This window comes from Nomia melanderi, chromosome 13 (genome assembly GCF_051020985.1).
Source record: "Nomia melanderi isolate GNS246 chromosome 13, iyNomMela1, whole genome shotgun sequence".
NCBI lineage: Eukaryota > Metazoa > Arthropoda > Insecta > Hymenoptera > Halictidae > Nomia > Nomia melanderi.
The window spans coordinates 10,169,007-10,194,003 of record NC_135011.1 but is presented as its reverse complement, the minus strand read 5'-3'; the positions used below and the strand labels follow the sequence as shown (position 1 = coordinate 10,194,003).

General features: G+C 37.1%; 1 protein-coding gene across 11 annotated transcripts in view; it reads left to right on the top strand.

Moving 5' to 3' along the window:
* The window catches only part of mub (poly(rC)-binding protein mub), a 347,807-nt gene that overhangs the window by 281,658 nt on the left and 41,152 nt on the right, over nt 1-24,997 (top strand). For 10 of the 11 annotated variants that reach the window (XM_031973628.2, XM_076373033.1, XM_076373032.1 and 7 more), the window contains exons 5-6: nt 712-1,116; nt 24,092-24,188. In XM_031973628.2, the coding sequence (XP_031829488.1) occupies nt 712-1,116; nt 24,092-24,188 (502 nt within the window). The remainder of the gene's footprint in view (nt 1-711; nt 1,117-24,091; nt 24,189-24,997) is intronic. The other variant, XM_031973627.2, reaches the window with a different exon arrangement.

The window sequence follows — 24,997 nt, the reverse complement described above, 5'->3', positions numbered from 1 at the left end:
TGTGTATACAAGCTACAGTTAGTTACTGTGTGCGACCAGTCAACAAAGATTCACAAAATTAAGTTTCATTTAACAAATAAGTTTTCGTAGTATCAAATTTGAAAATCCAATGCAACGTAATTGCTTACCTTTTTTATAAACAATACGTATAATATATTCAAGATTTATCAATTCAAAAAGGAACAGAAAGTTATTATATGAACAATATTGAGTTATTATGAAAACTATTAAGATATATGTCTTTTATGAAAGAAAAAAAAGAACATTCAGAATCAACTCGTATATACTATTACACCTAACTTGTATGCACGCAAATGAATTAACAAATAAGAAAAAAATACCACAATATCTACTATTGGGAGATCATGATATCAAGCGGGGCGGTACAGTGGCGAGACACCAGGGATTTTGTTTATGACTTCGATTAGTTACATGTGACCATATTGACCAATAATAAATTATATCGAAAACAACCTGAGAAAAGATGAAAACCGATTAATGAGACCCACATTCCTCGCCATCAACTGATCTCCAAATAGCACTGCAGTCTCAAAATGCCACTACATTCGTCATCCGAAGGTTAACATCAGAACTAACCAAGCACCAAAAGACAGCAAAACGAAACCATAAAAATAAAACCGGAAACAACCGCCGTCATTGGCGCCGGATCAACGTATTCGCACTCGTGCGGTCTGTTCTTTTCTGTTTCAGTCCCCTCCCAAAGGTGCCACGATCCCTTATCGCCCCAAACCCCAAGTTAGTGGGCCAGTGATCCTGGCTGGTGGGCAAGCCTACACCATCCAGGGTAATTACGCGGTGCCCGCTCACTCGGACGTAAGTACAGTATTGCCATTGTCCGCGCCCGCTGCCGGGCCCACCCCGCCCTCGCTGAACACCCAAACTTTGACGACTTCGCCCTTCGCGGCCCACCCCTCTTCCTCGGCCTTTGCCGCTTCTCACGGGCAACCGCTCCTATCCACGGCCCACCTTACGACCCCACATCTTCCTCTCCACCCGAGCCCCTTACACGCCAGCGTGGCAGGCCTCGCCGACCCCCTGCTGAAGAGTGGACACTTGCAGGCAGCCCTCCCGCCCGCACACCTCGTGGCAGACGCCGTAAGTCTTTTGTTTTTCGTGATCCACCCTCCTCCCGTACCCCCAAACGAGATACTTACCACCAGACCCCGAAAAACCCCCGGTACACAATCAAACAACCCCCACCGTGTATACAGAGCGCGAGCGGACCCTATTATATACTCTTACTGCTCCACACCCGACCCCCAACCCTGCCGCCCCTACATACAGATACCCTTTTTGTGTACACGCAAACACAAGTATGTGACACACGTATATATTTATACACACTCACACCGAACCCTTAAACATCACTGTACGCCACCTTGACCGATTCACCATTACCTCGCTACACACACACCCTACACGCCGTGCTCTTCGAGTCGGATTGTACAACAACCCCCGACGATCGCGGTAATTGGTGGAAGTCTGGACCTCTTTTGTTTGCTATTCTCGAGCTGCTGCGATCCGGATGGGATACTACTACTTTTCGGGAACCGCTGATTCATCTTTGATTGCGGATCGGGGCTCGGGCTGCGATGAATCGCGGGAATAATGGAGCCCCGTCGAATGGAGTTTTTATCTGTTTCCAGTCGTTTTTACTTTCTTTGTTTGACGGTTACTTTTTTGTTTTTTTTTTCGTCGACGCGCGAGGGCTGCAGTTGCTCTCGGATTGTTGTGCAGGATGTATCGCGGGGGTGAGAAAATTGGGAATTGGTTCTTTGTTTTGTTTTAGTGATTAATTGCCAGTTGGATTTATTTTTTGGGGCGGTTACGACGTTTGGAAGAGGTTTTAAGTGATTACATTCGGTGGTTGGAAAATATAGTGAATGAGTACCGGATCAACAATTTTGTTTATTTATAGTATACAAATGTAAAAACATAATATAAATTGATTTGTAAATTTTGTAAATGGTAATAGGTTAAAATGTTAAAAATTTGTTTGGTATAAATAAAATCTCTATTTTCTTGATCATAAAAATGAAAGGATAGGATAAACGAATAGAATGGATGTTTTATGTATTTTAAAAGTAGCTGTCAGCAATTTTTCTTGACCTTCAAACGCACACTGTTTCTTTGCCGTTCAAAAATAGTTTGAAGGCGAAGCTGTGAGATACATAAAATTTATGCAGAAAGAAAAATGGCGATCGCGTCGAGATCTTGCTGCCGTAACTCCGTTAGTATGGGGTAAATAATCATCTCATTGAGTGCACATTTTTAACGGCGCGTTTATAAAAGCGTTTCTACTTTGGTTTATACCTTCCATTATAACTCGTAAAAGAAGCTGTTGTCTTCCAGAACATTGTGTAGAACACTATAGTAGTTGTTTCAGGTGTTCACATAAAACAACGCCTATTTCATAATGTTCTGCGAAAGTTTCTCAGAAACTTTTCTTTTTGATGGATTATCATGTTACATGAAATTGTACATAATTTCCACAAATATTCAAATAACTTTTTTTAATGTTATTTTGTAGAAATACTATCTATATTAAATTATTATAAATATTTTAATCAATATTAAATGTAATTATTACTATTCACTTCAAATATTTTGTTCTGTGCCGGTTCTTGAATTATTAATTAGTAATTCGTCAATGTTAATGTTTATTAGATATTATTTTTAAAAAATTGTTTAATTCCCTAAATTTAAAATGAAAATCAAGATAAAAATATTTAATTTTTTGAGCTTGCAGTTATAATCAGAGAAGAAATTAAAAAGTTATTCATGTGCAAGATTTGACGGATTTACGGTTCGCAAGATTATTATAAAACACAAGTTTTTATAAGTAGTTCTTAAAATTTATTATTGTTGTCAATAAGTAACTTCTTTTTCAAATGCAGTATCAGTTAATAAGTAAACCATAATAATGAATCACCGAAATCTAATTCCACTTGTCGACTTCTAAAAATTTTTAAACTATAATCAAGAGGTTAAATATTCATAAGACAGTCAATTTTTGCAAAAAAGTATTTTAAGTAATTTTAAATTAAAGCTAACGATCATTTTCAAAGAAGCGTTATTTTAGTATATCGGTTTGTATGAAATATAATTTTTATATCCACATAATCGTAAACATAAAGTTTCAAATAAAATGTTAACTATACGTAGCTGTTTGTAAAGGGCATACTATATATTCAGTTAATGTAATTTCCATATGACTATCTAAAAGTTTTTGCAAAGATCAATCGATTTCATTATCGCACACTTATAATAACTATTTATTAAATAGGACAAACTTCGAAAACAGCGTTTTGAAGTCTTCGACTTTTAGAAACTAGAATGTTTATAAATCTGTGATCACGAAATCAATGATCGGAAAACTCGTATAGATTCGTAAAGAAATAACTTTAACTAAATACATAAAGTTCAAAACAATTTGCTACAGTTTCAAGATTCAACAAACTATGTATGTTTAATTCTTTACTTTCGACAATATTTTTCAGTATAAATATTCATTATTTTATAATAAAATACCGCTAATAGTTTTTGCAACTAACACAAAGAAAAATCTTGCATATATTAATAAACACAGAACCACTTTATTCCAATATTCTATGTAAGTACCAAGACTGTACTGTGCCCGTTTAAATTTCACTCCTGACCTCGACTTTCGTGGAACTTAATCGGGCATCACTATGTAGTACATTAATATTTCATAAAAAATATACCGACGGGTACCTACATCTGTGGTACTTTAAATTGTACATTACCATTCATGCGTCATAATTGGCCAACAGAACTTTGATTAAACATTAAACGTTACAAGTAACTTCTTCTAAGAAATGTGTACTCTGCCTACTTAAATTTGACTGCTGTCCTCCGGCTTTCATGAAACTTAACCGGGCATCGCTATAATTCCTATCTGGAGATTTTTGGGCACGAACGACTCGCGTTACAGCTCACTTATGCCGAGACATCCTGTATACAAGCCCGAGTGCCCGGACGGTTTCAATATTTCGCGGTTCGCTCGGTTATCTCGGAAACGTTGCCCTCGTAGAATATCCAATTTTCACCAAATGCCGCAGCGTCACCGTAGAATGTTTGCCCCGCGTGTACCGGAATGCCTCCGCCGTTGTATAGGCCACCTGGTCCCCGTCCTAGAAAACCCTTTTACGAGCCTCAACCCCCTTTGGTCCACGTACATGCATCGGCACCCTAAACACCTTGGCTTTCCGCTCGACGTCCTACCGCGCAGCCCCGGTGAGTAAATCATCCGGCGGAAACAAGGTTTTCCCTTAGTCGCGAGCGAATGCTTTTCGTTCCTCTCGGCGGCGCGGAACAACGTTTCACTCGGGAACTATCGAGCCGTTTTTTCTTTCACCGAGCCGGAGACCCGGGGCTGCGCGTCCCGTTGACGTTTCCCGATCGCGCGACTTCGCGGGGAATTACTTCGCATCCCTTCGAAACTGCCTTCGTGGAATTTTTCTGGAATTTCCGTTACTCGAGGCGGATCGATTGGAAAGTAACGTCGGCTTTCTGGACGGATAGATCAATCAATTTATTAGGTGACCGGGAAAGTTCGTGTGCCTTCCGCTGGATTTCTGAGAAGTCAGAAACTTTTATAGAAATATAATATAATACATTGTCAGTAATAAAACGTTGTTTCTATAAATTATAATTTTAATATACTTTTTGAATATATTTTTTGTTCCATATATCTAAATTTTTATATACATTTTTATTTGATATATACAAATAAGTAAATTTATTTTATTTATACATAATATATATATATATATATATATATATATATATAATATATATATAATATATACATTCTTGTATATTCTTTATTGTTATTCTGAAAAACTGAACGAGCTTTTTTGATTCCTTAATAGTATGATATTATTGTTTTATTTCTAATCGATTACGTAACGTTCATTGCTTTCTATTATGCGTATCTTGTTTCGTTTATGTAACGTAATGTATATTATTGTCTGATCGCAATTGTTTTCCGTGTTTGATCTATCCTTTTTTTTTATGATTTAGTTTCTACATGTTATGTATACTAGGTAATTGTATTTGTAGATCCTATATAAGACGATAGAATTATATAGCGCAGAATCACAGAAAAAACAATGAACTTTATACAATTGATTAAATGAAGTAATGCTATCGTAGTAAATTGATTACTTACACGCCCATGCAACTGATCTTACTTTTCCGCCAACCCGGTAATTAACACTTGTTCAGTGCTTAAGTTAATTGTTACGCAGAGTAACATTAAACCGGAAATAACCGGTGGTGTAACTGGAATGGGAATAATTCTGTATGAAGAAATAAGTTTAGAACGTGGAATGTAATTTTTATTGACGAATCTTTGTTTTCCTGAAAATAACCTCTAAACATACGGCAGCTGCCGGATATGTAATTATGATGTGAGTAAGTGGATCTCAGGCTAGATTATTATCTCCGCTCGTAAAGGAAGCTGTTTGTGTTTATTGTGTGGAGTAATCAGGATCACGGAATAAAACATGGGTGTTGATGAACAACGAATTTTATTACTTTATGAATCATGAAAAGTGCCGGATACACTGTCGAGGAAACGTATAATACCGCCCAAAAGTTAATAATTATGTGTTTGACCAAGAGAAAACAAGGATTTTACAATTATTAACCCTTTGCACTTCAAAGGCGCCTCTCAGTCTTCAACTGATTTGACACGGCAACATTGTAAAATTTGATACTTAATATTACACTTCCTACAATGCATTAATGTGTGAAACATTGAAATAAAATAGTTTTGTTCCTGAATTTATGTGTGATTTTTCGTTAAGTTAGTGTAAAAAAATGTCATTCATTATATAACGTTGAGCATTTCTAGTGAAACACTTTTGGAGTGCAAAGGATTAATCTATGTTCAAAATAACTACTTACGTTTTTTAAAATATTTCTTCGTAAAGATTTTACTTTAGAAGTCAAATCACTTAATGAAAAGACAAAATATAGTGGTTTTTGGAATACAATAAAATACTGCCAAATATTTAAATTCTATAATCCATAAATTCGAATATCAAACAAAAATCAATATAATGTTGCTCCTTGTTAACCTAAAACTCACTAATAATTTCTTTTTGAAAAACAAGATTACATCATTGCCTATTAAATCATCGTTGCGCACGATGAAATAAATTTTCTCAAATCAAAATTTCTACCAATATTTCCACCTAAAATCGCCTCTCACCAGATACATCACCGTCCACAAAACAACCTGTACATTCAGTTACAAAGAACTCGGAAAACGTCCAAATACCGAACAAGAGTTAACATTTCTGAAATTCTCCGCGTTTTCCAACCGTACAATTTCATCTACGTTTCCACTGTTAGAGAAAACCGGTTTTTGTACAATCGGTTTGTCTATAGACGGTACACAGGGAAATTCCCGAGTCAATAATGGATGAAAATTCCCCGTGCAAGTCGCGCGTGGTTGGTAATGCGCTTTGCTTTTCATGTGACCCGCACGTGTCTGTTCTACGTGTATCTGTCGTCCCTGGGTTTTTTCGTTTCCTCGCTCCCAGTTTTATTTTCCAATTCTTCTTTTACTTGTCGTTATTGCTATTGATCATTTTACTTTTCTTCTCTCTCTCTCTCTCTCTCTCTCTCTCTCTCTCTCTCTCTCTCTCTCTCTCTCTCTCTCTCTCTCTCTCTCTCTCTCTCTCTCTCTATTCTCTCTCTTTCTCTCTCTCTCTATTCTCTCTCTTTCTCTCTCTCTCTCTCTCTCTCTCTCTCTCTCTCTCTATTCTCTCTCTTTCTCTCTCTCTCTATTCTCTCTCTTTCTCTCTCTGTCTCTCTCTCTGTCTCTCTCTCTGTCTCTCTCTCTGTCTCTCTGTCTCTCTCTCTCTCTGTCTCTCTCTCTCTCTCTCTCTCTCTCTCTCTCTTTCTGTTTTCCTTTTTCGTTCAAAACACGTTCACCAAAAACGCTTCTGGTATTGTTTACCCCTTCCAGCTGAGATCTTGGTGTTTTTTTACGTCTCTTCCTTTCTTGTGCTTGCGATTGGTAGTGGGTTGTTTGCCTGGTGAACCGCTTGCCGTCCTTCACGGTGCACAGAATTAATTCGTTGCATGTGACATATACGAGATATACACGATCGTACGGAACGCGCGATAAACACGGTCGGATAACAGGAACAAATACTTTGGTAAACTGGATCGCTTTCTTTCTTCTGTTTTTTTCTAGTTTTTTTTCTTCCTCTTTTCTGTTTTCGCGCCACGCGATATCACCGCGGTTCTCGAATTTCATTGCCGATTGGTCGTCTCGCGTTGTGGACTTTTAACGATCGACGATTCAGTTGTACATTGTTTCGCTTGTATAGGGTGTTTCATTCAACTCCGTCGCGAACGGCGAAACCACTCGAGATTGTGTTTACGATTTGATTACGCAGCTTTTGAATCGTGTAATTGAATTGCAAATCGCGCGGCATAAATCGAAGCACGGTTGTCGACTGTTCTAATGGTTTTAAAATTGTGCAAGGAAATTTTAATGGAGTCGAAGCTCATTCATTATGTCAGTTTCGTGGGTTGGGAATATTGCAAATGGATGGAATTATTTTTTGCTCGGTTCGGTATTGTTCGTATTTATATACGTTTTTTTAATGTTTATTATTGAAAAGTTTTTCATTTTAATGGGTAGAGTAAAAATATTTATAGCGAAGAAAGATTATCTCACAGAGTTATTGAAGATCAAAGATATTTTGTTCAGTAATGTGTTTTTGTTAAATATCTACCTGTTGCGGTAGAAGCTTTATATTACAAAATCGTGTGGAAATAATTTTATTCATTTTTAATAGAGTTAATGAAATATGTTACATCTCCTCATGACTATCGTCTATGATATTAATTATTTCTACGTAACCAAATGACGACATTGGTAATTTAAAGCAACATCCTTACAAATTAAAACTGTAATTATGCTCTTAAATAAATTCAAAATCCACATAGATGTAACTGAAACATCTGTGAAAGATTTAAAAGATCCTTATAAAACGATTTTATATTATTCGAAACAATTCTAAATAACTCGAAGAAGAATACAAAAGAATTTCTAAAAATCTGAATAGTGTCAGCTATAACAAAGTGATAATATTTCTTTATCCACGTGTCAATCAAATTACCGTATCATTTATTTCTAAATAGAGACCCAAAACTAATACGGTCGCCAACAATATTGTCCGAGCGCGATTTTTTCCAAGTCCACGCTCGAAACACGACCATCGCGCATACTTACTGCGAGATTGAAATCACCGGAGTATTATGCAAATCGCCGGGCATAATGAAACGTCAAGTGGCCGATTGAAACCTGTTTATCACGGTTGAAGTTTAACGACTCGAGTCAGCGACTTCAATTGCGGCCGGTTTCACCGTGCGCTGCGTTTTCCATCGTCGGACTCGGCTCGTTCCGCGCAACGAAAACCTTGATCTCTATCTGCGGCGACAAACTGAACAGTTCGATCTTGCCGTTTTCTTTTGCCGAACGAACTGCGAGACAGAAACACGTACCGGATCCTGTTCGTCGCGCATTCCACCGACGAAACGTGACCGTGATACTCTTCACGAGAATCGTACTCGAGGACTAAACCAGAAAACAGACGCAAGAATAAAGCTACCCTCGAGACACTAAAAATCGCCAAAGATGCGTTCTCAATGAAGAACTGTCTTCTAACTTTCTCTGATATCGCGTTACAAAATGATAAAGCTGTTCCTTTTCTTGGTTCAATCGTGTACGGTCATCGTGGAGAAACGTCTCTTCACTCCTACAGGAGAGAACTTCACCGAAGATTCAGACTCGCGATGAAGTCCTCTTCAAACGATCTAGCCTGCTTTAGCATGAACGCTTTACTCTCACGGGTCGCACGATGGATTCTTCGTCACGGCTTGTCGTTGGGTCCGGTCGGTTACGGAGTCAACCACGGATCTTCCAGCGGTCGCGTGTTTCCAAAAAACCCCGTTTTGCCGTTCCAAAATGGCCGCAGTGCCTGGCCGCCGGCTGCTCTCGAAGCCGACTCTGCCTACCGATCAACAGCGCTGGGATCGCGAACCCTCGAGAAGACCAACACCCGTCTGAATGCCTTCTAGATGCTCCAAGGGACTATACTTTCGAAATCTCGAACGTTTCGAATCGCTCAAACCTATTTCTCGTTTGGCAAACAGAAACTCGAGGAACGGTTTGCAGAGCGGTCGCTAGGCGCTCGAGACTTTCGAGAGGCCCAGGGATCTTGAAGAATTTCGGCAGCCGCGTGGAATGTTTCGAGATCTCTGGGTTTCCGTGTTCGATTCGGAACACCTGAAACGGTTTCGATCCCATCGCTGACGGCAGATGCGATGGAACGCCGCCCTGATAATTTTATGATCTTCCGAGGCAAACAGAGCTTGTTGATCAGTAAATAGGGGATGTTCGAGCGTTTAGGGGTAGTATCCCTCGTATGTTTTTGTTTCTCTTCCTCTCTGTGCGCCGCGTTTCGTTTGTTTGGGACGTGTGCGTATGTAGATCGTGTCTGGAGAGCGAACAATGTCTTGTGTTCGCTGGAGGATTCTGCTTTTGAAGGCAAAACCCTCCTGGCGGAGACAGTAGGACAATTCTACGGTAGCTATCTTCGGGTTGACGCAGGCGTATAGGTACCTTCGACTATTATGTAGAATGGCAACTTTGGGAATTCATGATGCGTTAGGAAAGTTGACTGAACCCTGAAGATTGTATTAGATAAACTTTATAGTCTGTATATTGGAAGAGAAGCATTAAATTGTTTATGGCTGGTTTAAGATAGTTCAACTTGGTTTTGTCTGTGGCACACATGTGGAATTTAATTGTGAAACATGTTGCTCGTAGTTATGGAATGACCTTTTATGACTATAAAGTTAGCTGAGTGTGTTTCAGAATTTAATTCTGAATGATTTTGAATCAGTTTCTCATGAGTTTGAAGAATAGACATATCTTTTGAATAATATTACATTTTTAACTGTAGTTAATAAATTGTAATAATTATTGGATTGCTTCATTTCATTTTTATTTTTTTGTTTGAATATGTTTTTAAGTAATTTTCTTTCGAAGGATGTCAATACAGACTATAATTTAGTGGATGGATCAGTTATAATTATTTTTTTCAGACTAATTTAAGAATATTATAATTTCTTTACATATAAATTGATAGATTTACTGTTTATTTGCTAGAAAGACGTATTTTTACTACAATATTGTAATTAGTGTATCTGATTTGTATCGTTGTACATTCAACATTTAAAAATTCTAATATCACATACTTTTTGAAATAACTATAATTTTTCCATCCAATATATGAATCTTGTCTTCGGAGTTTATGATTCAGTGATTTTCTGGATGTTACGATCGGAATTGAAACATTTGGAATTTTTAAAAACATTTAAAGACGAAAACACGAGACACTCTATACAATACAACAGCATAAAAGATAATTTTATTTCATATTTTTTCTATTAATTCATTACAATATTTTATTCAATGAAACGTATCAAAAAAAATCTCAGTAACTTCCTGCACATTATACCATACGTTACAGTATTAGACGAAAACACATTAATCATCACAAATATGCAACGTTGCTAGTGATCGTGTTAAACATACTCTGAAAATAAACAAAAAACACAATACATACCATCGACAATTTGTATTTTTACTTAACGATAGAGCTTTACGATACCGTGTCAGTTTTATGGTAAAAATTCTTAACAGAATCTAAAAAATATGAATATTACTCAATTCATATGCATTCAAATGAAATATTATTTTCGTGTTATCAATTATTATACGTTAGAGCAAATATAGATATAGAATATGTCTAGAATTTTCCTCTTTTTCCAACAAATTATTAATTACAAACTACTTGTATCGATCGCAGTTAACCTCTTGTCCTACGATATCGTGTCAGACTCGTGATGAAAATTTTCAATTGAATTTGATACATCTAAATGTTATTTACTGCTTTTGAATATCAATTAAATATTACTTTTCTATTGTCACTCGTTAACCTCTATAGTAAATGTAGACATAAAACAAGCATAAAATTTGTTTCCTTTTATAAATAATTATCACCAATAAAGTATCTTTATCAAGCACGGCTATGAAAGAAATTACAGGGCACGGGGTTAAGAAATAAATCATAAATCAAGAGGTTAAAGCAATCTGTAACATTTTCAAATGTTCAGCAGAAGCATAAAATCGTGACTGTATTTTCTCTCACAATGGCTCGCTAGAATGTCGCGATAATGTTCGATGTTATAATTCCAAAAGAAGTGCAGTGTAAAAAAAAAGAAAGAATTGTAACTTAACAGTCCCGACCGATTTCGATCCAGAAGACACAGAGAATGATACTTTAACGCGTTTCTCGTATCGAAAAAAAAACAAAAGAAATTTTCGCGTTTTTATCGGTATAGGCAGGATGATCCGTTCGCCGGTGAACCGAACATTTTAATTGCACAAAGCGGCGAAGGGATGAAATCCGCGGCGCGTTGTTTGAGCGGGTCGCGAGTTCGAGACTTTTTCGTGGGGGAAACTGGGCCGTCGCGTGGGGGACAGGTTCGTTTGCCGAAGCAATTGATTCTGCATTTTCTATCCGGCGGCGCGAACATCGCCCGGCAAACATAATTACCGGCTTTAACAGCGACGTTTGCTAATTAGGAACTCTTTTTGTGCGTGGACGGAACGCAAACAGTGTGCACGTACTCGTTCGTCCCTGTTGACAGACCGAATTATTAAATAAGTGCGTTCCCGACAGCACATCGCGTCCAAATAATTACGTCGCGTTCCACTTGCGACAGAATTTTTAAATTCACGATAGAAGTAGGCTATGATTTGAGAAAAAAGGCTCTCGTACGATATTTCGTTGGAGGTTTTTTATGGTTTTTTTTTTTTGGTTAAAATGTAAATGGTTGACGGAACTTTCGAAAATACAAGAGCGAAGTTTTGAGTATGGATATTATGTTTTCTGGAATTTTCGAGATTTTCAGTGATTAAATTGATTTTGTAAATTAAATGGTCTGATTTCGGTTCTTGTGTTTTCTGTTTTTATAGGAAATATTTGAATTAGAACGAACTATTTAACTAGTTAACAGCGTTTGACGAGTATACATGTCATCTTAAAGTTTGAAATGATACTATACAATTCTTTCACCGACGACCTATTTATTTTTTCACATAAAAATACAATTCTTCTTTGTTTTGCTTTGATTTTTCAATAAAATATACCCTAGGTGTATTCGTCCTGCATTTGATGAGTGCACATTTTATTGCGCGCAAAACGAGATATTTTTTAAACTAAATTCTATAGTTAACAGGTCAAAAAAAGTATTGCATTTTAATCGATCACTTCTAGAAGAATTGAATTATATTTGAACTTTAGTTATAAAGTATTTTTACGGAATTATTATTTGTACATGGCCTATGGCGTGCAATGAGAAATATACACTGACACGTATACAAATGAGAATTTACATCGAATGTTGCGTTGAATGATATGAAACTCTGCTGAAAAAGATATATGATACGCTGAGAGAAAAACCTTCGCCATTCAATTTATCAGTTTCCGGAGTAAATATAGAAATCACTCAAGAATGATAAAAGCCGGTCTTTATCGAATAAAATGTTCAATTAGCATTTATAATATCCGTTGAATTCCAGTTCAATGGTTTGCGATGACGTCACCCATTCCTTGTATATATTCATTAGGATCTATCAAGAATCAAAGAAAGTATTAATCTAATAATACCGTAGATTCATTCATGATCGAATAATCTTCTTTCCACTAAACTCATGATTCATTAACCACAATTAAAGTCAAATTCCCATTAGACATTAAAACATTGTCCTCTTTTAAATTCTAATATCTATCTTGCACATACAATTAATAATTAGTAAATTAACAGACTCTATAAACAAATAAAAAGAGTCCAAATAAAAAAACCGTTCAATAATTTAAAGATTCAAAAACTTCTAAATAATAATATCCAAACTCAAAATGTCTCTCAGCAATTTCTTCATTCGCCAATGATTCTGTCGATCATTCAATTATTAATCAATCGTCCAAAAACAATTTCCAAAAATAGAATTCGCTCCATAAGTAGTCGTTCGAATGTTCAAAGTAAGAGAAAACAAAAACAAGAGGAAAAGAAACAAAACACAAAAGACACTTTGCTTCTATTAAAAACAAAATGAATTGTGCTTCATCCAAAGTGCAAGTGTCCCAGCTCAGCAGAAGTGATCGGTCACAATCAACAAGGGTATTAATCAGGGTGGCGATGTCGTCGCGTCTCCTTCCGTCCCGGCTTCCGCTTTTCTGCGCTTTTCGACGAGCAACGACCGACACGGTGCCCGACTTCCACGATATATCTCGCTTCTCTCGGACCGGTGGGACCGATGGAGCCAACAGGGGAACACTCGCCACTGCGTTTAAACGAGAAAGATGGCCGCCCAGGTCTCTCACCGCGCACGCACACGGCTCATTTGCATTTTCACTTGTTCGCGGCCCCGGCGAGTTCTCTATTCGTCACTTCTTTATTTTTCTTTACCTCTCTCTTTCTCTCTATCTCTCTAAAACTTGTGTTTTTTATTCGTTTCTGTTCTTTCTTCCTTTTCTTTTTCTTTTTTATTTCCCTTGGGCCCTTATCGTTTTGTTTATCTATCTATCTCTTTTCCTTTCTTTCTCTGTTCATTTCTTTGTCTCATGAAATATGTCGCTATGGGGTAAGACATTAGCTGATGGGATGGGTGGTCGGTGAAAACTACCACGTGAAACTATAAAGCGAGAAATACAACAAAACAAAGACCAGTATGCATGCGTGGCACGAGAAAAGGTAGATTTACATAGGTATATTATATACTACGCTCTTTATCTCATTTTGTTTCTATTTTTTTTACTTTCTCCAGTTTCTGTTCATCCAATATCCTTCCTATGGTTATTCAGTTGATCAGTTTTCTTTCTTGGGAATCTCTTTCTCTTTCTCTCTTTCTCTTTGCCTGGTACACATTACCTTTCTCTCTTTCTCTCTGCTTACAGAACACGATTTACTTCTTCGCTTCTTCTCCTTCGCGACGGGATCTGATCAGACAGTACATTTCCCTGTTTTCTTGAACTGTCATACACTTTTCACCCGTTCCACTGTGAACGTTTCGTTTCTTCTTTTGTTACGAATATCGCGTATCGTTATGTAGAGATAAATGTTATTCAAATAATTCCGTAGATTTTCAGTCGTCGTTTTAGTTGACGAGTTGAGAAAGGATGTATTAGACTCGATGACAATTACGGGCGGTTTTTATTTAGTAATTTTAATAGTTATATTCGTCGCGTGATTATGCGAGGAGAAGTTGCGATATAAATGATTATTTATTGAACAATTTGGATACGCTGAAATTAAGAAATTAGTATTAATTCTCTTCAAACTTGTCAGTTTTTGTTCCTTTTATGGAAAGAACTTAGAAACTTCAGAAGTTTTTGAAAAATATTCCAATTCTTTCTTTTTTTCTTGAAACTTCTTGAAAATCATCTAAAAGAATATTACAAAACCAAAAAAGATATGTCAACAATTATTTATCTTGAAAAACTTATGTAGAACTTGTTTTAAATAATTATTCACGAAGTTCGATTTGAAAAGTTTTAAAACGTAGTTCTTTCCGGTTGAAACCTCTCCTCGCAAGTTTGCTCCAGTGGAATTTCAATAAGTTTACTCCCGTTTATCGTCACAATCAAAAACTTCGTTCGAAACGTACCACTTATCGGTCATACTTATAAAACGAATCACGCTGCGCACTTTAGCCTGTTAACCGGGAGACTTTTTCACCGTGAAAACTCCTTTGAGCTCTGTTAAAAGGTGAGTAATAGCAATTCGAAGCAAATTTTGTTGCGAGAAATATGACTTCAATGTAGTTGACGCTGCTATAAATATTGTACCACGATTAAATTCTCTACACGCAGTAAATAAATCGAATAAATGGAACAGAAAATTGGATCACACCCGGTTAACAGGTTAATTGAGTGGCTGCGAATAATAGTCGTCTAATTTATATTCCTGAGTTCTCGAGAAAAAAGTGCTTTTGTTAAATGTTCCTGCATTAATTAAATGCTAATATTAAAATTCTACTAATAGCATTACTCATTGTTGATTATTAATAATCCATTATAATAAGCATTCGTTATTAATACTATTAATAACAATACCATTACAATGTTCTTAATAGCATCAAGGATTATTAATAATTAATATGATAATAGTAATATTACTATTTAACTAATCCAAGACCATTTCGGAAATACCTTTTCCCAAGAACTCAGAAATACAAATACATTATTCCAAGCCACTCAATTCCAATCCACCTCTCGGTAAACTGCTCAACGAACAATCGTCAACCGAGTTTAGCAACATCCTCTGCGCAGCTTCCACCGCGATTATCTTTTGCGTCTACCGAACGAGACAGCTGCGCTTTGTACGTGCGTCCATCAAAACAAAAGAAGGTAAACGTCCGCAAGATATCACTTCGGCTTGGTAGAGGCCCCCGAAAGATCGACAAAGGGTGTACGATATCAGCCAAAAGTGAGTGGTTAAGAACACGCCGCTAAAACGATCGAACAAGAGACATATTTATATTTATATATATACGTATGTACACGCTTTCGCTTTTTTACGGCTTCGCAAAAATCTACCTCTTCCTCCTCTCGTATCTCTCTTTTACACGCTATCTCTCTGTCTTTTTCTCTCTATCTCATAAGTATCTTTCTCTATTTTCCTCCTCTTATCTTCTACCATACTTCAAGGTACTACCAGTCGCTTCTTCTGGCGTGTTTATACAGGCGTCGACTCGATATCAGTTCACCGAACGACCTGATACCGAGGCGACGCCAATGGAACAACGCTGAGCATCGATTATTTTCTACGATATATATCTTTCTCCGTCTATCTCTCTACTACTGTCTCTCTTGGTTTTTCGTTCGTTTCTTCGCCTTCGTCCTGAGTTTGTCCATCGTCCCTCTCGCCATCCTCTCTTAGAACAGCATGGCTTCCAGCACTCTGTTTAGCTACGAATATTATCAACAAGTTGGCGCGAGGGTGGGCTGCCCTGACATCACGTCTCCACCATCTTAAGCAGGGTAGAATGTTTACGCCGTGGAGATCATTATATTTCCTTAACGTATTCATTTGTTCTTTTTTCTAATTTTTCTTTTATTCTCTGATATGCGACCAGCAAACGCCGCGTTGTCGTCCCCTTTCCACGTGAAAATGGCACTTAACCAGATTCCTTGTCGTAGATTCAATTCCGCGCAGAACCATGACTATAGTCTGACCAAAATAAAATTGCTGTTCAAGATCACTAAAGTGTTTTATCAGTATAAACATTTTTACGTGGAATCGTGGCTATAGTCGGATCAAGATTAATTAGTTAATCAAGATTGTATACAAGAAATACCCTTATCATGTCATTTAGATGCCTTCAGTGTCATTTAAGAATGACACCTTCAATGTACACACTAAAGTTCTGACTGGAACTTCGACTATGGTCAGAACGAAATTAATTGGTCGATGAAAGACGTAGATCCTAATCATTGCATAGAAGTAGCATCGCTAGAATTATTGGTATCATTAGTTTTCTTGGTAGATTTATGGCTATAGTCGGATCAAAATTACTCGGTTACGCAAGGTCACTGAGAGTCATTTCTCCTTATTATGATATTAGGTCTCTTAATACAAAATATTAAGATAATTTTTCAGAATAATCATATATCCTTTTTACATTTTCAGTGGTTAAACGAGTCTTGACTATAGTCAAGATATATAACAATTGACTAGTCAACCGAGGACACAGGTCCCAATTTTTATCTCTTTTTCATACATTTTCTCTTTAATTTGCTAGGTAATTCTGTATACAATAGAACCACCTATGACGTAATCAAAATATTCCATGTTACAAGGTTCAATATTTACGTAATTCACGAGAAATTCCTTTTTCGGATAATGGTCCAACTTACATTAAGTTGGTCTTCTTGTATCAGTTTCTTATGATTTTTTAAATCGTGTTATGGGGGGTTCTACTGTATTTCACACTAGTGGAAATACAATTGTTTCATGGAAAATGTAATGATGGGAGAAACGGTCTTCAGTGAGCAGAGAATGTTTGATCCGACTATAGGCGTTTGCAACGTCCGAGGACGCATAGCACACATAATGCGTAACCGTACCGCGCGCGCACAGGCTAGTCTAGATAATATTGCAAGTAGACCAATTATACTTGTCGGATTTCATGTTTTCTAGGACACAGTTTCTATACATACACGAAGAGAATCCTAGATCTCCACCCGCCCGCCATTTTGGTCCTCCTCACAGCAAGGAGCAAGAGAGAATGCATACTTCATGTTTCATTTTTGTTTTCTTCTATTTTTTTGTTTTTCGTTCTTTTCCTTTTCCATCGCGTTTAGTTCCATCTCGAGATCATCCATCACGGATCTCCATTTATTGAATTTGAAATCGTAGTAATTAGCCGTCGCAGTCCCCGTTCCACCGTTGAATTTTTAACGGAGACATTTTCCAGTGATTTACGTTTTACATTGGTTCGCTGCGTCGCAATGTTCCGATGTATAATTGCGAGTTAATCGTTGCTTACCTTTGTTAGTCGATGAATTCGCGGGGAAATTTGTAACGAGCTCGTTTAATTTCAGTTTCGAAATTTTGTCGGCGGAGTTTCTCGTATTTTAATTGGACCGTTCGTCAGTATTTACTGAACACTGTTCTGATGTACAAATTTATGTAGAAAGATAGTGAAATGGTATCCTGATTTAAAGGAAAATAATTTTACGGTCGTTTGAATTCGTTAGTAGAGATAATAGAATTTTTATATTGAAATAAATACAAGTTTCAGACACGTTGCAATCTAATTTTTGAAATAATCAAAATGATCCTCCGTTTGAATCCACTTTTATCAAAATAGTTTTATAAACTTATTAATAAAAATTACGTGAAAGTTTACTTTGTGGAAAATAGTTCGATTAAAGTTTCTCGTTTTTACAACTATTTCATAGCGACAAATTAGAGAATTATTGTTTTGTTTTTTTGTTTAAAATTATCCACAGAATTCATCGACTAATTCGAATAATATTAACAGCTCTGAGTTTCAATTCGCATGCAGCAATTATGTGCGAAAATGGGACCAGCTGGTGTTATTCGACTCCAATCGTTTTATTCTCCGTCTCAAAGAGAACGAATTCAAATTTTAATTTGCCTCGGGAAATGGGAGATGAAAACGAATAACCGGTTGGTTGATTCAAAGATGAAGGTATTTCGAACAAGAACCATTCGATCCTTCTTGGCCTGAATTATTAGAAATATCTTACTTTCTATCGATACCATTATTTGTTAATAACATAGAACCGTAATAATAGTTTAAATTACATTAACAAATCGTAATCAATTATAATTTAACAAGTTTTTAAATATTTTTTCCATTCATTATTAGTGATAAAATAGTATAAATACAATAATCAAACTATAATTAAAGAACAATTTTTAACGATAATTTTTATTGATTCATACATTAACGCTAGAATTACTGAGCAGTCAGTCCTTTTGAAATTTCTCTATAAAAACTAAATAGTACAACTATTGAGACTTCAATTGATTTGCATTGTAGTTTGTGTATTGATAAATTAATTTCTCAGAGAAGCATCCGTTATCTTTTCAATAACTGGAGAGAAGGAAATCATGAATGGGTCATTTTGACCCATCCGGTAATTCTAGTGTTAAATATTAAGTATGTCAAGTTTACAGGACAATTCAACTGAAAATGGTATCTACTCCAAAGTACATTCAGGACATAAAGGGTTAAACGACTGTCATACGAGCGCAACGGAAACGAACCATTGTGAAACATCTCTTTCAGTTTCGAAACGTAGATGCATGTTGTCACGGTTTTTCTTCTCTACTTCGTTTCTATCTATCTCTCTATCTTTTTCTCTTTCTGTCTATCTCTCTTTCTCCCCTCGAGGTTGTCCCACTTTTCAACCAAGTATTCCTAATAAGATCAGTTTCGGCCTCGAAAAACTTTTTCCGATCACCTCCTTGATCACGATGATTCTCTGTCCAGTTTATTTACGTTCCGGATCCCTCGACTTCCGGTCTCCAAATTGCTCAAAGCGACCTCCAAAGTCCAGAGCTGTACATTGCCACATTCATCGTCGAGTAAACTCGTTTTTCTGTAAACTACTGAGTGTTATAGTCATAGAGATGAACCTTTGACGCTTTCTTCAGCGATCTAGTAGCAATCTTCAGTAGCCGTAGTCTTCTTTTATTGATTCTTTGTTGGAGAGGATAAGAGATTAACGACCATAGGCTTGTTCGAAGATGGAAATTCTCGAGAGTCCTGGAAAATCTTATAATTGTTTGACTGAAACTATAATGAAAGTCTTACAGAGCTTTAATTTGAAACTAAATTTGAGTCTTGTACTAATTGAAATTTTATACATCGAATGTTTTCAATATAGGTTTTATTAATCTTGTAATGTGATAAAAACAACACAAGTAGCTAAGTTTAACATTATTCCAAAATGAAGAAATTAATTTTATTTGAATAACAAACTTTTATAAGGTTAAAGAATATTGGACTCCTTAATTGTAATACATTTTTAATAATATACAGCATCATGGAAAATTTCGATCTGTTTCAATACAAAATGAAGTCAGTATTATATTCTAAAACTATTACCAATCATTTACTGCAAAAGTAAGATTCCAAAATGGACGAACACAAATTAAAGGCCATCGTTTCAAATCCAAAACGGTCTCGAAAAGATACATATCAATTTCTTCTTATTATCTTCTCAAAACGTCACGTTCTTAAGTGATTAAAACTTCTGTACATTTTTACAAAACAAAAGAGCGTGTACTGTACAATGCATCAGTAAATTCTCGGTATTTGTCAGTCACCATCCATATGCATTCTTTCAGTTTTTCCCCACTTTTTCAATCAAAAATTGACCATATATGCCCCAATAATCATTACCATTTCCCGATACATCAATCGCCTATTTTGAATCACTGTGTACACAGCCCCGGAACCAGTGGAGTCGTAATACGGCGGCCATAGGTCGAACAGAGTTCAAGTACGGCGCCTAATTTCGTGCCACGAGAACCTCGAGGCCCCGATAAATTCTTGCATCCTCCCTTCCGACCAATCCTTGTTTAGAGTGCGTTTATATTATCCGTTCAGACAAATAACGTTTCAATTCAGATTGAAACATTTGGGTTCAACTGTTCGAGGATTGAGAAAGGCTGATAGAAATGATTTACAATTGTTTCTCTATTCAGTAAGTTCTGTGTAACATATCTGAAAAGATACGAAACGCTTTCTTAACGAACAACAATGTATATCTGAACTGAAACATTTCGTATCTGGGTAGGTAGTATACGGTGTGACCAAAAAGTTCACTGAATAGTATCAGAAAGCAAACGAAACAGAAGATATAAACAAAATACCTTTACCATCCTCCAAAATAATCTCTATCCGACAGAACAGCTTTCGGCAATGTGCATAAAGCTTCTGAAAACTGTCAGCAAAGGTCCTTTTTCATTGCTGTAGCACGGTCACGTCTTAGATAGTCGACATGTCTACACCTTTTATGGAAATCGAGTCTCTCATATATAGATGATCCTTTTCAATCATCGACTGTACTCCACTGATCCGGTGCTTGCGAACTTCTTCCTATTTCTCTGCTGGAAGAAGATCAAGAATGGGCACGTTCTGCAGATATATCAGCTATCCAAGATGTGACAGTAGTGCAATCGATTCCCAAAGAAGCCTCTGCTGACAGCTTCCAGAAGCTTTATACCTATTGCCAAAAGAGTGTAGCGTCATATGGGGATTAAATTGAAGGACACTGAAAGCTCCCATACTTGTTGGAACATGCAGCGATGTAGACATCGCTACAAACAATAGGTTTGAGTCTTTCATACTTCGTGTTTGAGAGCAATATGTATCACGAAACAGAAAATTGAAACCCATTGCTTGTAGCAATGCATCGTCACATGTTTCAGCGTGTATGAGAGTGTTAAAGGTGACATCTTTATACCTTCCGTTTCGTTTGTTTTCTAACACCATTCACCGAACTTTCAAGGTACACGGTGCATAAACGCACTCTTAACCGTTCCAATGCCAAACGACGCGATCGCGCTTCTCCGTTACATTGCCTTAACCGTTTGAGTCCGGGTCATCGAAAAAACATTGTCGAAAAATGTCGAACAGCGCAATAGCGCTTGTCTGAATTGACTGCGAAGAGACCCAAGCGGCGTTATTTCGATAGATTCCAAGTGCAGCGCCAGTTATCCATAGCGTTCAAATATACTGGGATTTTTCGACATGAAATCTAAACAGCGCACGCTGTTTGGGACTGAAACAGTTGAAGTGCCATCCTAACGGTTCATAGAATCAAACAAAGTTTATTTATTTGTTTTCCTTCTAATTATTTATTTTTAGTTTTCTTATCACCTGAGAAATGGAATAATGGAAGGATCGCGCTATTTCAAATTTTTTCCTGTAAAAATAGGAAAGTGCAATTCAGTTTCTGGGCTAAAACGAAAGAAGCGCGATCACTGCGCTTGGTACTTTTCGCCCAGGTTATCGCAAAGACCCGTGGCAGTCGCAAGAAGAGGGCCAGACATAAAAATATGTTTTCCGAATGAAACTCTATGCATGTATAGTACATATCTAAAAATACAAAACCGTCATGGCTGTCGACAATGGTCTTTCAAAAAAATGAGTTTTAAGTCTGTATGGTACTATAATAAGACGACAAATAATATTACTATAATAAAATACAGGCTACTTAGGGGTTATAATTCAAAAGAAAACAAAGAAAATGCAGAGAGAAAAAAATTCCAAGCATGGAGATTCGGAACTTGCAACCTGCAGTGTCATAGCCGTGCTACCACCCCCTGTTGTAGTAGGCTTCTTCTAATCGTCTTACAGTAACATACAAATTTAGAAATCATTTTTCTTTTAAATGAAGATTCATCGTTAAAAAACTCTTGAGGGTTTTTCATTTCAGATACAGTATATTCTACAGTTCCCTCGGCAAGCCAAGAAGCTTGAGGATCGAACAATTGTAATATGATACGCTGTTCAGTAGGGTAGATACCGGTGGGACAATATTAATGCAACTGTAAACCTTTTTTTATCAAAGATTTTTTGTAAATGAAACTTTTATTAACGTATTTGTGAGATTTTTCTGGTTGAAACAAGAACAAACACGATATACTTTAAGTTACAATTTACTAGAAGAAAATAGATTGTTATAATTTATTAAGTAAATATGTTCCAAAATATATCGTGTTTGGTCTCGTTTTAATCGGGAAAACCTTGCAATTCAATTAGCAGAAGTTTCAATTAGTAAAAGTGAAAAATGAAAAAAGTCTGATGTTGCATTAATATCTCCTCATTCGTCTGATTCTTTTGATTGTTCCGGAAACAAACAGGAGCTTCGCTAGGATCTTATCTGGACTTCCCATCGAAACCACTGCACGATTATTACCCAGTCACAGTCCGGATTTTCGGGTGTTAATCGCGAGAATGCTATATGTATCATGACATGCATAGGGTTTCATTCGAAAACTGACTTTTATGTCTGGCATTCTCTTTGTTGAGATCCCCATACACGCTGAAAAATGCGGCGATGCAGGCATCGCTACAAGCGATAGGTCTGAGCCTTTTTCTTCTTTATGTGTAACATGTATGATGGAACTTTGGAAGACTCAAACCCATCACTTGTATGATCCGACAGAGAAAAGACTTCGCTTTTCCTAAAAGCTAAAAAGTCAGGGAGGCAAGGAAACTGAGACGGATACCGAATCCGACGAAGTGAAGTGTAACGATAGAGAATGAGTTGGCGACGCTATAAATTTCATTTTCTGTCATTACATCTCACTTCGTCGCATTCGGTGTCCCTTCCAGTTTCCTTGTTTCCCTGACCTTTTAGCTTTTAAGAAAAGCGAAGTACTTTCTCGGTCGGACTATACAAGCGATTGCTTTGCGCCATTTTCATTTCTTCTTTGAGTCCAATATGTATCGTGAAACTTGGGAAGACTGAAACCCATCACTTGCAGCGATGTCTGCATCGCCGTATTCGTCGTGTATGGAGGCCTTCAGACAGACGAGCGCGCCGTGTTCTCCAAACACAGGGCTATAGGTAGCCGCCACGATGGGGATCGACCGCGTAAAACGGGCGCGTTCGCGCGCGAGGCGCGGGCAGTATTCCCGGAACGAATCGCCGGTGCACGTTCGATTGGCGGAATTGGCGAACAGGAAATTCGAATCAGCGGCCGCGCGGGGAACGCGCTCGAATTCCAGCGTCGCTCGCGTTTCAGTTACCGTTTTCATATAATTTCGTTTCCATTGGTTAATTGGTGCGTTCGCCACGTCGCGCGGCCCGCAAACCTATTTACCTATCAGTAGAGAACCGGAAGTTGAAGCGGGACGTAAAATGGCGAGTCGCGAACAAAACTCGTCGAGAATTGCGATCACGCAATCCCGATTGGTCCCAGGAAGTCGGGACTTACCCTTAGTCCCGGTCGGTGATCGTCGGCGAACAACAATGGCGGACAGAGTACCTAACCAAGACGATCGATGGAAGATCACATAATCGACGGAGGATCAAAGAGAAAACACTTGGAAAAGTTTCTCTTCTCTTTCTCGTAGTTTTGTTACTTAATTTCTCTTGAATTTTGTTTTTTAGTTACCTTCGATTGAGATTTTTTTTCTCTTTTTTCCGTTAACACGTTCGATGGTTCTTTATCCTGTAATCAATTCGATATCCTCGAATGTGAGACGCGCGAGGAAGCAGGCAGATTAATACCATCCCTTTTAGATACATATATATATATTGTATATGTATATTTTATATACATATATAATATACTTTTATCGGTGTCTTCGTATACCCCTGAAGCACTTTAACGATTCATGTGGAGGCGGCACGTGTTTTTTGTTGAGCGATGGATATCTTCGTCGTTGTTACAGATGGGGAAGCTTGGTAGCAATCCGTTAGCTGGACTAGCAGCTCTGGGCCTCGGAGGCCTGGCCACACCTGCCAACACTGGCGGACTTAATCCAGCAGGTGAGAATATTGTTGAGATTTTATTGCCCTGTTTGTGACGTTTAATTTACTTTTGCTACCTAGATAGCTTTCGATAGACTGCTCTTGTTCTTAAATGTCAAGGGAATAGATGTCGAACAGATATGATATTCGATAAAAATATTAATTCCTTTCATAACATATTGGCAACCGGGTTGCACTGTAAAAATTGTTGTTATTCAAGGAGGATAAAAGTAAAGTGTAGAACTACTTTTATCAAAGATTACGAAGTTGTTTCAATTTTTCTTAGAAATGTCGTGTCGGGTGAACCTGAAACCTAACTCATTTAACAAATCTTAACTGTAATTTAACTCGAATGAATGCCACTATATTAACACAGTGACAGTAACGGTGTGACTTATCTCTGCCAGGAATTACTAACTAGTATCACGTTCACAAGGTTTTGCTGATCTCAGTCCAGTTGTGTAATCAGATTGAGACAGCAAATTTCAAAACACAGTCTGGTAAAAAATATTTCTTTGTAATAAAACTGAAGAAGCGTTATAGGATTTTGTTAAAATAATAATTATCATACCAATAATGGTATCTAAGCAGCAGTAAAATATTTATTCAATTAATCACAATAATCATTTCGTTGGAAGTAAAGTGTATTTCTGTTAAAATTATTAAGGTAATCAAGAAGTCTCGCATTTGTTAAGAAATTTTTAAATTAAGTTCTACTTTATTCAGTTGCACTCCATTAACTCTAGAACGACCGTAGAATGACTGGTTTCGTTTTTCTTGTTTGACAATGATTGATATCTTAAAAGCATCGAATATTCGAAACGATT